Source organism: Oncorhynchus mykiss, chromosome 16 (assembly GCF_013265735.2).
Source record: "Oncorhynchus mykiss isolate Arlee chromosome 16, USDA_OmykA_1.1, whole genome shotgun sequence".
NCBI lineage: Eukaryota > Metazoa > Chordata > Actinopteri > Salmoniformes > Salmonidae > Oncorhynchus > Oncorhynchus mykiss.
Genome location: NC_048580.1, coordinates 1,279,890 through 1,297,749, shown reverse-complemented (window position 1 = coordinate 1,297,749; position 17,860 = coordinate 1,279,890). Strand labels below are relative to the sequence as shown.

The 17,860-nt window shown below is 49.5% G+C and overlaps 1 protein-coding gene across 6 annotated transcripts in view; it reads right to left on the bottom strand.

Annotated features, from left to right (window-relative positions):
- lyst (lysosomal trafficking regulator) overlaps positions 1–17,860 on the bottom strand; it is a 242,383-nt gene that overhangs the window by 192,647 nt on the left and 31,876 nt on the right. For all 6 annotated transcript variants that reach the window (XM_036945914.1, XM_036945918.1, XM_036945917.1 and 3 more), the window contains 2 exons: positions 8,985–9,183; positions 1,612–1,702 (listed from right to left, as the gene is read on the bottom strand). In XM_036945914.1, the coding sequence (XP_036801809.1) occupies positions 1,612–1,702; positions 8,985–9,183 (290 nt within the window). The remainder of the gene's footprint in view (positions 1–1,611; positions 1,703–8,984; positions 9,184–17,860) is intronic.

Below are 17,860 nucleotides of genomic sequence, written 5' to 3'. Positions count from 1 at the left end.
CCATCCATCCACAGCTCCAGTAGGCATCCATCTATCCATCCATCCACAGCTCCAGTAGGCATCCATCCATCCACAGCTCCAGTAGGTATCCATCCATCCATCCACAGCTCCAGTAGGCATCCATCTATCCATCCATCCTCAGCTCCAGTAGGCATCCATCTATCCACAGCTCCAGTAGGCATCCATCTATCCATCCTGAGTTCCAGTAGGCATCCATCCATCCATCCACAGCTCCAGTAGGTATCCATCCATCCACAGCTCCAGTAGGCATCCATCTATCCATCCATCCTCAGCTCCAGTAGGCATCCATCTATCCATCCATCCACAGCTCCAGTAGGCATCCATCTATCCATCCTGAGTTCCAGTAGGCATCCATCCATCCATCCACAGCTCCTGTAGGCATCCATCTATCCATCCATCCATCCATTATCAGCTCCAGTAGGCATCCATCCATCCACAGCTCCAGTAGGCAACCATCCATCCATCCATCCATCCACAGCTCCAGTAGGCAACCATCCATCCATCCATCCACAGCTCCAGTAGGCATCCATCCATCCATCCATCCATCCATCCTCAGCTCCAGTAGGCATCCATCCATCCACAGCTCCAGTAGGCAACCATCCATCCACAGCTCCAGTAGGCAACCATCCATCCACAGCTCCAGTAGGCAACCATCCATCCATCCATCCACAGCTCCAGTAGGCAACCATCCATCCATCCACAGCTCCAGTAGGCAACCATCCATCCATCCACAGCTCCAGTAGGCAACCATCCATCCGCAGCTCCAGTAGGCAACCATCCATCCACAGCTCCAGTAGGCAACGCTCCAGTAGGCAACCATCCATCCATCCATCCACAGCTCCAGTAGGCAACCATCCATCCAACCATCCATCCACAGCTCCAGTAGGCAACCATAAATCCATCCATCCACAGCTCTATTAGGAAACCATCCATCCACAGCTCCAATAGGCAACCATCTATCCAACCATCCATCCATCCAACCACTCACTGTTGGGTTGTATAACTGTTGTTCTATATAACTCTCACTGCTTTCTTAAACTAGAATACATCAATGTTTACAGCTACAATATCCATCAATCCATCCACTCCTGGGTTGTGTTAGGACACACGGCAGACGAAGTCAACAGTAGTTTTGTTACAGTTGTATAGATGTGTGTTAGGACACATGGTAGAGGAAGTCAACAGTAGTTTTGTTACAGTTGTATAGATGTGTGTTAGGACACATGGTAGAGGAAGTCACCAGTAGTTTAGGTAGTTAGGTTGGTTTTACCTGGTGTTTTACAGGTAGCAGGTGTACACTGTGAAGGCTGTGTGTGTTAGTGATGAAGGTGTGTAGTGTGGAGGACCTACCTGGTGTTTTACAAGTAGCAGGTGTACACTGTGAAGGCTGTGTGTGTTAGTGATGAAGGTGTGTAGTGTGGAGGACCTACCTGGTGTTTTACAAGTAGCAGGTGTACACTGTGAAGGCTGTGTGTGTTAGTGATGAAGGTGTGTAGTGTGGAGGCCCTACCTGGTGTTTTACAGGTAGCAGGTGTACACTGTGTAGGCGGTGTGTGTTAGTGATGAAGGTGTGTAGTGTGGAGGACCTACCTGGGGCCTTCTCCTCCTGAACAGGTATCTTCCAGACCAGTGGCAGTAGAGACAGCAGCAGGGTTAGCAGCTCCTCTCGACAGGTCAGCTCCTACAGAGAGAGAGTCTCGGTTAGCTAGAATATCCTCTCTCTCTCTACACGTCAGCTTCTACAGGGAGAGAGTCTCGGTTAGCTAGAATATCCTCTCTCTCTCTACACGTCAGCTTCTACAGGGAGACAGCGTCTCGGTTAGCTAGAATATTCTCTCTCTCTCCCTCTCTCTCTCTCTCTACATTTCAGCTCATACAGGGACAGACATACAGACAGTCTTAGTTAGCTAGAAGATTCTACTTCTCTCTCGCTCTCTGTTCACACCTTCTGAAGTAATATCACGCCATCCCACTAACAGTCCAGACAAATGACTGTATAGGTCCGGGCAGAATGAGAGAGACTTTCTAGGAAATTCTCTCTCTCCTTTTATGTCCTCATGTTCCCCTCAGTCACTCAGGACATCCAGCACAAGCAACCCTGGAGGAAAGCAGAGGACATCCACTGGCCAGGGAACCAGAGAGAAGTTGAGGCTGGACATGAAAATGCTTCCTCCTGCTGAACAGGTATCTTCCTGTGGCAGCAGAGAGAGCAGCAGGTTTACATAAAGAGTTCAACCTAATTCCTATCCCAAGCCAGTACGCAACACCAGAACCCAGGTAGCTACACAAAATGACCGTTTTGCATATTTGTGTAGCAAAAGCACGCAGCTGTGTGACGCCCCAAAAAGTGTGAAATGATGCAACTATGCAGAATTGCCATTTCGCATAAGGCACACGCGCGTTTGTGTAATGTAGAAATCAGGCTTTAACCATCCAGGGTAGAGCCGCAGTAGGTACTTGTAGGGCAGCAGTAGGTACTTGTAGGGCAGCAGTAGGTACTTGTAGAGCCGCAGTAGGTACTTGTAGAGCCGCAGTAGGTACTTGTAGGGCTGCAGTAGGTCCTTGTAGGGCCGCAGTAGGTACTTGTAGGGCCGCAGTAGGTACTTGTAGGGCCGCAGTAGGTACTTGTAGGGCCGCAGTAGGTACTTGTAGGGCCGCAGTAGGTACTTGTAGAGCCGCAGTAGGTACTTGCAGGGCAGCCGGAAGTGGAGTAGGTGCAGGGCAGCAGTAGGTACTTGCAGGGCCGCAGTAGGTACTTGTAGAGCCGCAGTAGGTACTTGTAGGGCAGCAGTAAGTAGAGTAGGTGCAGGGCAGCAGTAGGTACTTGCAGGGCAGCAGTAGGTACTTGTAGGGCCGCAGTAGGTACTTGTAGGGCCGCAGTAGGTACTTGTAGAGCCGCAGTAGGTACTTGTAGGGCAGCAGTAGGTACTTGTAGGGCCGCAGTAGGTACTTGTAGGGCCGCAGTAGGTACTTGTAGGGCCGCAGTAGGTACTTGCAGGGCCGCAGTAGGTACTTGCAGGGCCGCAGTAGGTACTTGCAGGGCCGCAGTAGGTACTTGTAGGGCCGCAGTAGGTACTTGTAGGGCCGCCGGAAGTGGAGTAGGTGCAGGGCAGCAGTAGGTACTTGCAGGGCCGCAGTAGGTACTTGTAGAGCCGCAGTAGGTACTTGTAGAGCCGCAGTAGGTACTTGTAGGGCAGCAGTAAGTAGAGTAGGTGCAGGGCAGCAGTAGGTACTTGCAGGGCAGCAGTAGGTACTTGTAGGGCCGCAGTAGGTACTTGTAGGGCCGCAGTAGGTACTTGTAGAGCCGCAGTAGGTACTTGTAGGGCAGCAGTAGGTACTTGTAGGGCAGCAGTAAGTAGAGTAGGTGCAGGGCAGCAGTAGGTACTTGCAGGGCCGCAGTAGGTACTTGTAGAGCCGCAGGAGGTACTTGTAGAGCCGCAGTAGGTACTTGTAGAGCCGCAGTAGGTACTTGTAGGGCCGCAGTATGGCCTTGCAGGGCCGCAGTAGGTACTTGTAGGGCCGCAGTAGGTACTTGCAGGGCCGCAGTAGGTACTTGCAGGGCCGCAGTAGGTACTTGCAGGGCCGCAGTAGGTACTTGCAGGGCCGCAGTAGGTACTTGCAGGGCCGCAGTAGGTACTTGTAGGGCCGCAGTAGGTACTTGTAGGGCCGCAGTAGGTACTTGTAGGGCCGCAGTAGGTACTTGCAGGGCCGCAGTAGGTACTTGCAGGGCCGCAGTAGGTACTTGCAGGGCCGCAGTAGGTACTTGCAGGGCCGCAGTAGGTACTTGTAGGGCAGCAGTAGGTACTTGCAGGGCCGCAGTAGGTACTTGTAGGGCTGCAGTAGGTACTTGCAGGGCCGCAGTAGGTACTTGTAGGGCTGCAGTAGGTACTTGTAGGGCTGCAGTAGGTACTTGTAGGGCAGCAGTAGGTACTTGTAGGGCCGCAGTAGGTACTTGTAGGGCCGCAGTAGGTACTTGTAGGGCAGCAGTAGGTACTTGTAGGGCCGCAGTAGGTACTTGTAGGGCCGCAGTAGGTCCTTGTAGGGCCGCAGTAGGTACTTGTAGGGCCGCAGTAGGTACTTGTAGGGCCGCAGTAGGTACTTGTAGGGCCGCAGTAGGTACTTGTAGAGCCGCAGTAGGTACTTGCAGGGCAGCCGGAAGTGGAGTAGGTGCAGGGCAGCAGTAGGTACTTGCAGGGCCGCAGTAGGTACTTGTAGAGCCGCAGTAGGTACTTGTAGAGCCGCAGTAGGTACTTGCAGGGCAGCAGTAAGTAGAGTAGGTGCAGGGCAGCAGTAAGTGAGGTAGGTGCAGGGCAGCAGTAGGTACTTGCAGGGCAGCAGTAAGTAGAGTAGGTGCAGGGCAGCAGTAAGTAGAGTAGGTGCAGGGCAGCAGTAAGTAGAGTAGGTGCAGGGCAGCAGTAAGTAGAATAGGTGAAGGGCAGCAGTAAGTAGAGTAGGTGAAGGGCAGCAGTAAGTAGAGTAGGTGAAGGGCAGCAGTAAGTAGAGTAGGTGCAAGGAGGGACTGGTATGGGGTGTCCTACTTGGTTCTCCTTGATTTACCCCTGTCAGTTAGACTGTGTCCTCCTGCCAGTAAGAGCCTACTGTGTGTGACTATGCACTGCGTGGCTTGGGATATGTGGTGTGTGCATGACAGCCTCTCTCTAAATATCTTCTCTACTCCTCTGTGACCCACGACCAGAGCATTCCTCATCATGGAGAGAGAATGCAGTGCCTTAACGTGTGAATTAAAACCAAATAAGACTAAGTGTACGTCCCCCCTATAAGGGCTCTGGTCTAAAGTAGTGCACTATACAGGGTATAGGGGTCTGGTCTAAAGTAGTGCACTATCTAAGGTATAGGGTGCCATAGGGCTCTGGTCTAAAATAGTGCACTATATAGGGTGCCATAGGGCTCTGGTCTAAAGTAGTGCACTATATAGGGTATAGGGTGCCATAGGGCTCTGGTCTAAAATAGTGCACTATATAGGGTATAGGGTGCCATAGGGCTCTGGTCTAAAGTAGTGCACTAAATAGGGAATAGGGGTCTGGTCTAAAGTAGTGCACTATATAGGGTATAGGGTGCCATAGGGCTCTGGTCTAAAGTAGTGCACTATATAAGGTATAGGGTGCCATAGGGCTCTGGTCTAAAGTAGTGCACTAAATAGGGAATAGGGGTCTGGTCTAAAGTAGTGCACTATATAGGGAATAGGGGTCTGGTCTAAAGTAGTGCACTATATAGGGAATAGGGGTCTGGTCTAAAGTAGTGCACTATATAGGGAATAGGGGTCTGGTCTAAAGTAGTGTACTATATAAGGTATAGGGTGCCATAGGGCTCTGGTCTAAAGTAGTGCACTATATAGGGAATAGGGGTCTGGTCTAAAGTAGTGCACTATATAGGGAATAGGGGTCTGGTCTAAAGTAGTGCACTATATAGGGGATAGGGGTCTGGTCTAAAGTAGTGCACTATGTAGGGAATAGGGTGCCATTTAGAATGCGGAGCAAAGCTCTGTGCAGCACATGAATCCAGAAAGCTAGTAGAGACAGGGACGAGCTGTCTCCCTGATCAGTAACAGATCGATACAGAGACTAGCCGTCTCCCTGATCAGTAACAGATCGATACACAGACGAGCTGTCTCCCTGATCAGTAACAGATCGATACAGGGACGAGCTGTCTCCCTGATCAGTAACAGATCGATACAGGGACGAGCTGTCTCCCTGATCAGTAACAGATCGATACAGGGACGAGCTGTCTACCTGATCAGTAACAGATCGATACAGGGACGAGCTGTCTACCTGATCAGTAACAGATCGATACAGGGACGAGCTGTCTCCCTGATCAGTAACAGATCGATACAGAGGCGAGCTGTCTCCCTGATCAGTAACAGATCGATACAGAGGCGAGCTGTCTCCCTGATCAGTAACAGATCGATACAGAGGCGAGCTGTCTCCCTGATCAGTAACAGATCGATACAGAGGCGAGCTGTCTCCCTGATCAGTAACAGATCGATACAGAGGCGAGCTGTCTCCCTGGTCAGTAACAGATCGATACACAGACGAGCTGTCTCCCTGATCAGTAACAGATCGAGACAGAGACAGAGGGGCAGAGACATGACTGGGAATACAGACATGCATCTTTTGGTAACAGATATCTTAAAAAAATACAAATAAAAAAGTATGTGGATCAGAGAATCCGTCAGAATCTGGTGGGACCATTCGCCTCATGCAGCATGACACATCTCCTTCACAGAGTTGATCAGGCTGTTGTTTGTGGCCTGTGGAATGTTGTCCCACTCCTCTTCAATGGCTGTGTGAAGTTACTGGATATTACAGAGAACTGGAACACACTGTCGTACACATTGATCCAGAGCATCCCAAACATGCTCAATGGGTGACATGTCTGGTGAGTATGCAGGCCATGGAAGAACTGGGACATTTACAGCTTCCAGGAATTGTGTACAGATCCTTGCGACATGGAGCCGTGCATTATCATGCTGAAACATGAGGTGATGGGATGAATGGTACGACAATGGGCCTCAGGATCTCGTCACGCCATCAATAAAATGCAATTGTGTTCGTTGTACGTACAGTGGGGAGAACAAGTATTTGATACACTGAAAAATTTGCAGGTTTTCCTACTTACAAAGCATTTAGAGGTCTGTAATTTTTCAACTGTGAGAGATGGAATCTAAAACAAAGATCCAGAAAATCACATTGTATGATTTTTAAGTAATTAATTAGCATTTTATTGCATGACATAAGTATTTGATCACCTACCAACAAGTAAGAATTCCGGCTCTCACAGACCTGTTAGTTTTTCTTTAAGAAGCCCTCCTGTTCTCCACTCATTACCTGTATTAACTGCACCTGTTTGAACTCGTTACCTGTATAAAAAGACACCTGTCCACACACTCAATCAAACAGACTCCAACCTCTCCACAATGGCCAAGACCAGAGAGCTGTGTAAGGACATCAAGGATCGAATTGTAGACCTGCACAAGGCTGGGATGGGCTACAGGACAATAGGCAAGCAGCTTGGTGAGAAGGCAACAACTGTTGGCGCAATTAATAGAAAATGGAAGAAGTTCAAGATGACGGTCCATCACCCTCGGTCTGGGGCTTCATGCAAGATCTCACCTCGTGGGGCATCAATGATCATGAGGAAGGTGAGGGATCAGCCCAGAACTACACGGCAGGACCTGGTCAATGACCTGAAGAGAGCTGGGACCACAGTCTAAAAGAAAACCATTAGTAACACACTACACCGTCATGGATTAAAATCCTGCAGCACACGCAAGGTCCCCCTGCTCAAGCCAGCGCATGTCTAGGCCCGTCTGAAGTTTGCCAATGACCATATGGATGATCCAGAGGAGGAATGGGAGAAGATCATGTAGTCTGATGAGACAAAAATAGAGCTTTTTGGTCTAAACTCCACTCGCCGTATTTGGAGGAAGATGAAGGATGAGTACAACCCCAAGAACACCATCCCAACCATGAAGCATGGAGGTGGAAACATCATTCTTTGGGGATGCTTTTCTGCAAAGGGGACAGGACGACTGCACCGTATTGAGGGGAGGATGGATGGGGCCATGTATCGCGAGATCTTGGCCAACAACCTCCTTCCCTCAGTAAGAGCATTGGGTCGTGGCTGGGTCTTCCAGCATGACAACGACCGGAAACACACAGCCAGGGAAACTAAGGAGTGGCTCCGTAAAAAGCATCTCAAGGTCCTGGAGTGGCCTAGCCAGTCTCCAGACCTGAACCCAATAGAAAATCTTTGGAGGGAGCTGAAAGTCCTTATTGCCCAGTGACAGCCCCGAAACCTGAAGGATCTGGAGAAGGTCTGTATGGAGGAGTGGGCCAAAATCCCTGCTGCAGTGTGTGCAAACCTGGTCAAGAACTACAGGAAACGTATGATCTCTGTAATTGCAAACAAAGGTTTCTGTACCAAATATTAAGTTCTACTTTTCTGATGTATCAAATACTTCTGTCATGCAATAAAATGCTAATTAATTACTTAACAATCATACAAATGTGATTTTCTGGATCTTTGTTTTAGATTCCGTCTCTCACAGTTGAAGTGTACCTATGATAAAAATTACAGACCTCTACATGCTTTGTAAGTAGGAAAACCTGCAAAATCGGCAGTGTATAAAATACTTGTTCTCCCCACTGTAGCTTATGCCTGCCCATAACATAACCCCACTGCCACCATGGGCCACTCTGTTCACAACGTTGACATCAGCAAACCGCTCACCCACACACGTGGTCTGCCATCTGCCCAGTACAGTTGAAACCAGGAATCATCCGTGAAGAGGACACTTCTCCAGCCTGTGTCCATCGAAGTCACTGGTCCGGTTAAGACCCCGGTGAGGACGACGATCACGCAGATGAGCTTCCCTGAGACGGTTTCTGACAGTTTGTGCAGAAATTCTTTGGTTGTGCAAACCTACAGTTTCATCAGATCTCCAGATGGCTGATCTCAAAGGATCCCACAGGTGAAGAAGCCGGATGTGGAGGTCCTGGCCTGGCCTGGTTACACATGGTCTGCGGTTGTGGGGCCGGTTGGACATACCGCCAAATCCTCTAAAACGACGTTGGAGGCAGCTTATGGTAGAGTGTTGGTCCCATGTTTCATAAAATAAATAAAAGATCACGGAAATAGGACTAGGACATTCCCCCCCAACGGCACGCTAGGACATTCCCCCCCAACGGCACGCTAGGACATTCCCCCCCAACGGCACGCTAGGACATTCCCCCCCAACGGCACGCTAGGACATTCCCCCCCAACGGCACGCTAGGACATTCCCCCCCAACGGCATTGTGTCAGGAGAATAGCTGAGGGGGTTGGAAGCATTAGATGGATGTGCATGTGTGTACTAAGGCCAAGTGTGTGTGTGTGTGTGTGTGTGTGAGAGAGTGTGTGTGTGTGAGAGAGTGTGTGTGAGAGAGTGTACAGGTGAATCTCACCTGGTCGATGATGGAGTCCAGGGCACTGAGCAGCAAGAAGCCCCTGCCCCTGACCAGGTATTCGCCCAGAGCAACCATGTGACTCTCCTCGTCCTCCTCTCCCCGTGACTCCGCCCTCTGAGCCACGGCGCTGCAAAGCTGGTGAACGTCGGTGAGGAACTCCCTCGCCAGAGTGTTACTGGCCCCACTCATATCAGAACTATGGACAGAAAGAACATATTCACATGTAGAGAGAACATCAGTCAGTCAGTTTACATTCACATGTAGAGAGAACATCAGTCAGGAAGTCCCTGTTACTGGCCCACTCAGTTTACATTCACATGTAGAGAGAACATCAGTCAGGAAGTCCCTGTTACTGGCCCACTCAGTTTACATTCACATGTAGAGAGAACATCAGTCAGGAAGTCCCTGTTACTGGCCCACTCAGTTTACATTCACATGTAGAGAGAACATCAGTCAGGAAGTCCCTGTTACTGGCCCACTCAGTTTACATTCACATGTAGAGAGAACATCAGTCAGGAAGTCCCTGTTACTGGCCCACTCAGTTTACATTCACATGTAGAGAGAACATCAGTCAGGAAGTCCCTGTTACTGGCCCACTCAGTTTACAACTACAGTACCAGTCAAAGGTTTGGGACACCTTTTTCATTCAAGGGTTTTATTTATTTTTTTACTTCAAAACTATGAAATAACACATGGAATCGTGTAGTAACCAAAAAAAAAGTGTTAAAAGCATACAAAATATATTTTAGATTTGAAATTCTTCAAAGTAGCCACCCTTTGCCTTGATGACAGCTTTGCACACTCTTGGAATTCTCTCAACCAGCTTCACCTGGAATGCTTTCCCAACTGTCGAAGGAGTTCCCACATATACTTAGCACTTGCTGGCTGCTTTTCCTTCACTCTGCAGTCCAACTCATCCCAAACTATCTCAATTGCATTGAGGTCGAGTGAGGTGGAAACTGAGCTGCACTTCCCAACGTCCTGCCAAATGTATGGCCATAATAAAGACACACATGTCAAATCAGATTGGGATGGAGCCAGAGACAGCAGAACCAAGTTCCTACATTTTGAATTTCAAACAAAACCACACTACATTTTCTCCCTGGGACTCTCAGGATGACAAATCAGAGCAAGATTACTGAAAGTACGAACAGTTGAAGTCGGAAGTTTACATACATTTATGTTGGAGTCATTAAAACTCGTTTTTCAACCACTCCACAAATTTCCTGTTACCAAACTATAGTTTTGGCAAGTTGGTTAGGACATCTACTTTGTGCATGACACAAGTAATTTTTCCAACAAAAGTTTACACAGATTATTTCACTGTATCACAATTCCAGTGGGTCAGACGTTTACATACACTAAGTTGACTGGGCCTTTAAACAGCTTGGAAAATTCCAGAAAATGATGTTATGGTTCTAAAAGCTTCTGATAGGCTAATTGACATAATTTGAGTCAATTGGAGGTGTACCTGTGGCTGTATTTCAAGGCCGACCTTCAAACTCAGTGCCTCTTTGCTTGACATCATGGGAAAATCAAAAGAAATCAGCCAAGACATCAGACAAAACAATTGTAGACCTCCACAAGTCTGGTTCATCCTTGGGAGCAATTTCCAATTGCCTGAAGGTACCACGTTCATCTGTACAAACAATAGTACGCAAGTATAAACATCACAGGACCACGCAGCCGTCATACCGCCGTAGTAAAAAAAGTCCTATATCGACATAACCTGAAAGGCCACTCAGCAAGGAAGAAGCCACTGCTCCAAAACCACCATAAAAAAGCCAGACTAGGGTTTGCAACTGCACATGGGGACAAAGATCGTACTTTTTGTCCTCTGGTCTGATGAAACAAAAATAGAACTGTTTGGCCATAATGACCATCGTTATGCTTGGAGGAGAAAGGGGGAGGCTTGCAAGCCGAAGAACACCATCCCAACCGTGAAGCACGGGGGTGGCAGCATCATGTTGTGGGGTGCTTTGCTGCAGGAGGTACTGGTGCACTTCACAAAATAGATGGCATCATGAGGCAGGAAAATTATGTGGATATATTGAAGCAACATCTCATTGGTCACAAATGGGTCTTCCAAATGGACAATGACCCCAAGCATACTTCCAAAGTTGTGGCAAAATGGCTTAAGGACAACAAAGTCAAGGTATTGGAGTGGCCATCACAAAGCCCTGACCTCAATCCTATAGAAAATTTGTGGGCAGAACTTAAAAAGCGTGTTTGTGCAAGGAGACCTACAAACCTGACTCAGTTACACCAGCTCTGACAGGAGGAATGGGCCAAAATTCCTAAGACAGGGAATTTTTACTAGGATTAAATTGTGAAATTGTGAAAAACTGAGTTGAAATGTATTTGGCCGAGGTGTATGTAAACTTCTGACTTCAACGGTACATTATTTACCTTCAGAGGTGAATGTATCAAATCAGTTGCTGTGGTAATTGTTTTGTTGTTGTGCATTATCCTCAAACAATAGCATGGTATTTTAGTTGTTGTAATAGCTACTGTAAATTGGACACTGCAGAGACAGTAGAGCGAGACATACTATAGAGACAGTAGACAGACAGTAGAGACAGTAGAGAGAGACATACTATAGAGACAGTAGACAGACATACTATAGAGACAGTAGAGAGACAGTAGAGACAGTAGAGAGAGAGACTGCAGAGACAGTAGAGAGAGAGACTGCAGAGACAGTAGAGAGAGAGACTGCAGAGACAGTAGAGAGAGAGACTGCAGAGACAGTAGAGAGAGACTGCAGAGACAGTAGAGAGAGAGAGACTGCAGAGACAGTAGAGAGAGAGACTGCAGAGACAGTAGAGAGAGAGAGACTGCAGAGACAGTAGAGAGAGAGACTGCAGAGACAGTAGAGAGAGAGACTGCAGAGACAGTAGAGAGAGAGACTGCAGAGACAGTAGAGAGAGAGACTGCAGAGACAGTAGAGAGAGAGACTGCAGAGACAGTAGAGAGAGAGACTGCAGAGACAGTAGAGAGAGAGACTGCAGAGACAGTAGAGAGAGAGACTGCAGAGACAGTAGAGAGAGAGACTGCAGAGACAGTAGAGAGAGAGACTGCAGAGACAGTAGAGAGAGAGACTGCAGAGACAGTAGAGAGAGAGACTGCAGAGACAGAGAGAGAGACTGCAGAGACAGTAGAGAGAGACTGCAGAGACAGTAGAGAGAGAGACTGCAGAGACAGTAGAGAGAGAGACTGCAGAGACAGTAGAGAGAGAGAGACTGCAGAGACAGTAGAGAGAGAGACTGCAGAGACAGTAGAGAGAGACAGTAGAGAGAGAGACTGCAGAGACAGTAGAGAGAGAGACTGCAGAGACAGTAGAGAGAGAGACTGCAGAGACAGTAGAGAGAGAGACTGCAGAGACAGTAGAGAGAGAGACTGCAGAGACAGAGAGAGAGACTGCAGAGACAGTAGAGAGAGAGAGACTGCAGAGACAGTAGAGAGAGAGACTGCAGAGACAGTAGAGAGAGAGACTGCAGAGACAGTAGAGAGAGAGACTGCAGAGACAGTAGAGAGAGAGACTGCAGAGACCGTAGAGAGAGAGACTGCAGAGACAGTAGAGAGAGAGACTGCAGAGACCGTAGAGAGAGAGACTGCAGAGACAGTAGAGAGAGAGACTGCAGAGACAGTAGAGAGAGAGAGACTGCAGAGACAGTAGAGAGAGAGACTGCAGAGACCGTAGACAGGGACAGTAGACAGGGACAGACTGCAGAGACAGTAGAGAGAGACAGAAAGAGAGTAGAGAACACAGTATGCCAGCTGACCTGTGTAATTTCATTAAAGTAGAAATTACATGACAGCTCTGTTCTTCACATGTTCTCAAATAGGTTCCTCACAAAATAAACATCTAAACCTCGGTGTGCATTTTGTGTTAGAGTTGTTTACACATAAAATCCCACTAGACCAGCGCTTCCTAACCTGAAGAACAAATTAACTGAAAATAGAAACATCATCATATCTCCTGAGACCAAGATTGAGGGCTTTGAACCCGCTCATCCTAATATCCCTAAATATCCACAGCCTTGAAGGTAAAACATCTTAAGAGCAGGAAAAAACAGATAGACGGGAAGGCAGTGTTGTGTTCATGTCTTCGTGCTCTAAACACAAGTAAAAACGCTAAGCTCTGTTATCAACCAGCCTGAATGTATGACTGAGGCTTGTGTCCAGAATGGCACCCTATTCTATTGTCAAAAGGGGGGGGGGGGGGGGGGGGGGGGGGGGGGCGTGGCAGGGGGCTTGACAGGGGGAGCGGCAGGGGGCGTGGCAGGGGGCGCGGCAGGTAGCGCGGCAGGGGGCGTGACAGGGGGCGTGACAGGGGGCTTGACAGGGGGCTTGACAGGGGGCGCGGCAGGGGGCGTAGTTGACCCATTAGCGCCAGAGTTTGTGAGTGGAGTTGAGCAGTCAGAAACGGTGATGGACATCGAGTCTTTTCAGCGAGCCAAACGGTAGGTTACCATGATGTCAGATGGCCTCTGTTTACTCTTTCTGCAGTGAGGATTCTTTAGAGAATTATTTTACAGCAGATCCGCAGATAATCGTTGTTTTGATCTCAGAACCAGTATTAGCAGTCTGTAAATCAGGGAGCCAAATGAACGGCTCTTTCACCGATGCATTTCGGTTCCTGACATCCACCAACCTGACATCGCATCTCTAATGTTTTTAATGATCAGATAATTCAGTTGTAACGGTCTCACATTTTACACACAACTTTAACTCTGTTCCAGACTCAGACTCCACTTCTGTCTTTAACTCTGTTCCAGACTCAGACTCTACTGCTGTCTTTAGTACTGTACGACTCAGACTCTACTTCTGTCTTTAGTACTGTACGACTCACACTACTTCTGTCTTTAGTACTGTACGACTCACACTACTTCTGTCTTTAGTACTGTACGACTCACACTACTTCTGTCTTTAGTACTGTACGACTCACACTACTTCTGTCTTTAGTACTGTATGACTCACACTACTTCTGTCTTTAGTACTGTATGACTCACACTACTTCTGTCTTTAGTACTGTATGACTCAGACTACTTCTGTCTTTAGTACTGTATGACTCACACTACTTCTGTCTTTAGTACTGTACGACTCACACTACTTCTGTCTTTAGTACTGTACGACTCACACTACTTCTGTCTTTAGTACTGTACGACTCACACTACTTCTGTCTTTAGTACTGTACGACTCACACTACTTCTGTCTTTAGTACTGTATGACTCACACTACTTCTGTCTTTAGTACTGTATGACTCAGACTCTACTTCTGTCTTTAGTACTGTATGACTCAGACTACTTCTGTCTTTAGTATTGTATGACTGACTCTACGTCTGTCTTTAGTACTGTATGACTCACACTACTTCTGTCTTTAGTACTGTATGACTCAGACTCTACTTCTGTCTTTAGTACTGTACGACTCACACTACTTCTGTCTTTAGTACTGTACGACTCAGACTACTTCTGTCTTTAGTACTGTATGACTCACACTACTTCTGTCTTTAGTACTGTACGACTCAGACTACTGCTGTCTTTAGTATTGTACGACTCAGACTACTTCTGTCTTTAGTACTGTATGACTCAGACTCTACTTCTGTCTTTAGTACTGTACGACTCACACTACTTCTGTCTTTAGTACTGTACGACTCAGACTACTTCTGTCTTTAGTACTGTATGACTCACACTACTTCTGTCTTTAGTACTGTACGACTCAGACTACTTCTGTCTTTAGTATTGTACGACTCAGACTCTACGTCTGTCTTTAGTACTGTACGACTCACCTACTTCTGTCTTTAGTACTGTACGACTCACACTACTTCTTTTCTTCCAATAGCCTGATTAGAAACGGTCTCTGGTGCACATGGGATCATTCATTTTCTTGCCAACAATTACACAGGCTGTGACCTATTTCTTGGTCGACTCGTACCAACATCTCAGCACATTATTGGCTAAATGAATCCAACCGAATAAGCCTAATTAAAATAAGTGATGAAGGACATGAGCAGTACCAGAGCTTGTGGCTCAGCAGTACCAGAGCAGTACCAGAGCAGTACCAGAGCAGTACCAGAGCTTGTGGCTCAGCAGTACCAGAGCAGTACCAGAGCAGTACCAGAGCTTGTGGCTGAGCAGTACCAGAGCTTGTGGCTCAGCAGTACCAGAGCTTGTGGCTCAGCAGTACCAGAGCTTGTGGCTCAGCAGTACCAGAGCTTGTGGCTGAGCAGTACCAGAGCTTGTGGCTGAGCAGTACCAGAGCTTGTGGCTCAGCAGTACCAGAGCAGTACCAGAGCAGTACCAGAGCAGTACCAGAGCTTGTGGCTGAGCAGTACCAGAGCTTGTGGCTCAGCAGTACCAGAGCAGTACCAGAGCAGTACCAGAGCTTGTGGCTGAGCAGTACCAGAGCAGTACCAGAGCAGTACCAGAGCTTGTGGCTCAGCAGTACCAGAGCAGTACCAGAGCAGTACCAGAGCTTGTGGCTGAGCAGTACCAGAGCTTGTGGCTGAGCAGTACCAGAGCTTGTGGCTCAGCAGTACCAGAGCTTGTGGCTCAGCAGTACCAGAGCTTGTGGCTCAGCAGTACCAGAGCAGTACCAGAGCTTGTGGCTGAGCAGTACCAGAGCTTGTGGCTCAGCAGTACCAGAGCTTGTGGCTCAGCAGTACCAGAGCTTGTGGCTGAGCAGTACCAGAGCTTGTGGCTGAGCAGTACCAGAGCTTGTGGCTGAGCAGTACCAGAGCTTGTGGCTCAGCAGTACCAGAGCAGTACCAGAGCAGTACCAGAGCAGTACCAGAGCTTGTGGCTGAGCAGTACCAGAGCTTGTGGCTCAGCAGTACCAGAGCAGTACCAGAGCAGTACCAGAGCAGTACCAGAGCTTGTGGCTCAGCAGTACCAGAGCAGTACCAGAGCAGTACCAGAGCTTGTGGCTCAGCAGTACCAGAGCAGTACCAGAGCAGTACCAGAGCTTGTGGCTGAGCAGTACCAGAGCAGTACCAGAGCAGTACCAGAGCTTGTGGCTGAGCAGTACCAGAGCTTGTGGCTCAGCAGTACCAGAGCAGTACCAGAGCAGTACCAGAGCTTGTGGCTGAGCAGTACCAGAGCAGTACCAGAGCAGTACCAGAGCTTGTGGCTCAGCAGTACCAGAGCAGTACCAGAGCAGTACCAGAGCTTGTGGCTGAGCAGTACCAGAGCTTGTGGCTGAGCAGTACCAGAGCTTGTGGCTCAGCAGTACCAGAGCTTGTGGCTCAGCAGTACCAGAGCTTGTGGCTCAGCAGTACCAGAGCAGTACCAGAGCTTGTGGCTGAGCAGTACCAGAGCTTGTGGCTCAGCAGTACCAGAGCTTGTGGCTCAGCAGTACCAGAGCTTGTGGCTCAGCAGTACCAGAGCTTGTGGCTGAGCAGTACCAGAGCTTGTGGCTGAGCAGTACCAGAGCTTGTGGCTCAGCAGTACCAGAGCAGTACCAGAGCAGTACCAGAGCAGTACCAGAGCTTGTGGCTGAGCAGTACCAGAGCTTGTGGCTCAGCAGTACCAGAGCAGTACCAGAGCAGTACCAGAGCAGTACCAGAGCTTGTGGCTCAGCAGTACCAGAGCAGTACCAGAGCAGTACCAGAGCTTGTGGCTCAGCAGTACCAGAGCAGTACCAGAGCAGTACCAGAGCTTGTGGCTGAGCAGTACCAGAGCAGTACCAGAGCAGTACCAGAGCTTGTGGCTGAGCAGTACCAGAGCTTGTGGCTGAGCAGTACCAGAGCTTGTGGCTCAGCAGTACCAGAGCAGTACCAGAGCAGTACCAGAGCTTGTGGCTGAGCAGTACCAGAGCTTGTGGCTGAGCAGTACCAGAGCTTGTGGCTGAGCAGTACCAGAGCAGTACCAGAGCTTGTGGCTGAGCAGTACCAGAGCTTGTGGCTGAGCAGTACCAGAGCAGTACCAGAGCTTGTGGCTCAGCAGTACCAGAGCAGTACCAGAGCTTGTGGCTGAGCAGTACCAGAGCTTGTGGCTGAGCAGTACCAGAGCTTGTGGCTGAGCAGTACCAGAGCTTGTGGCTCAGCAGTACCAGAGCTTGTGGCTCAGCAGTACCAGAGCTTGTGGCTCAGCAGTACCAGATCTTGTGGCTGAGCAGTACCAGAGCTTGTGGCTGAGCAGTACCAGAGCTTGTGGCTGAGCAGTACCCCCCGCTCCCCGCCAGCCCTGCTCCTCCCCCCATCTCCTCAACAGCCCCGCTCCTCCTCCCCCCGCTCCTCACCAGCCCCGCTCCTCCTCCCCCCGCTCCTCACCAGCCCCGCTCCCCACCAGCCCTGCTCCTCCCCCCGGTCCCCCCAGCCCTGCTCCTCCCCCCCGCTCCTCACCAGCCCTGCTCCTCCCCCCCGCTCCTCACCTCCTCACCAGCCCCGCTCCTCACCAGCCCCGCTCCTCCCCCCGCTCCTCACCAGCCCCGCTCCCCACCAGCCCTGCTCCTTGCTCCCCTCCAGCTCCCCCACTCCCCCTGGTATTGAGAAATCTTAGAATTTAAGCCAATTTCCTACAATTCTACAGAATCCTCCACACTGGCCTCCACACTGGCCTCCACACGGGCACTGGCCTCCACACTGGCCTCCACACGAGCCCTGGCCTCCACACTGGCCTCCACACGAGCCCTGGCCTCCACACTGGCCTCCACACTGGCCTCCACACGAGCCCTGGCCTCCACACTGGCCTCCACACGAGCCCTGGCCTCCACACGAGCCCTGGCCTCCACACGAGCCCTGGCCTCCACACGAGCCCTGGCCTCCACACGAGCCCTGGCCTCCACACGAGCCCTGGCCTCCACACGAGCCCTGGCCTCCACATGAAAACAAAGTGTTGGAGAAGAACGTAAAAGTGCAATATGTTCCATGTAAG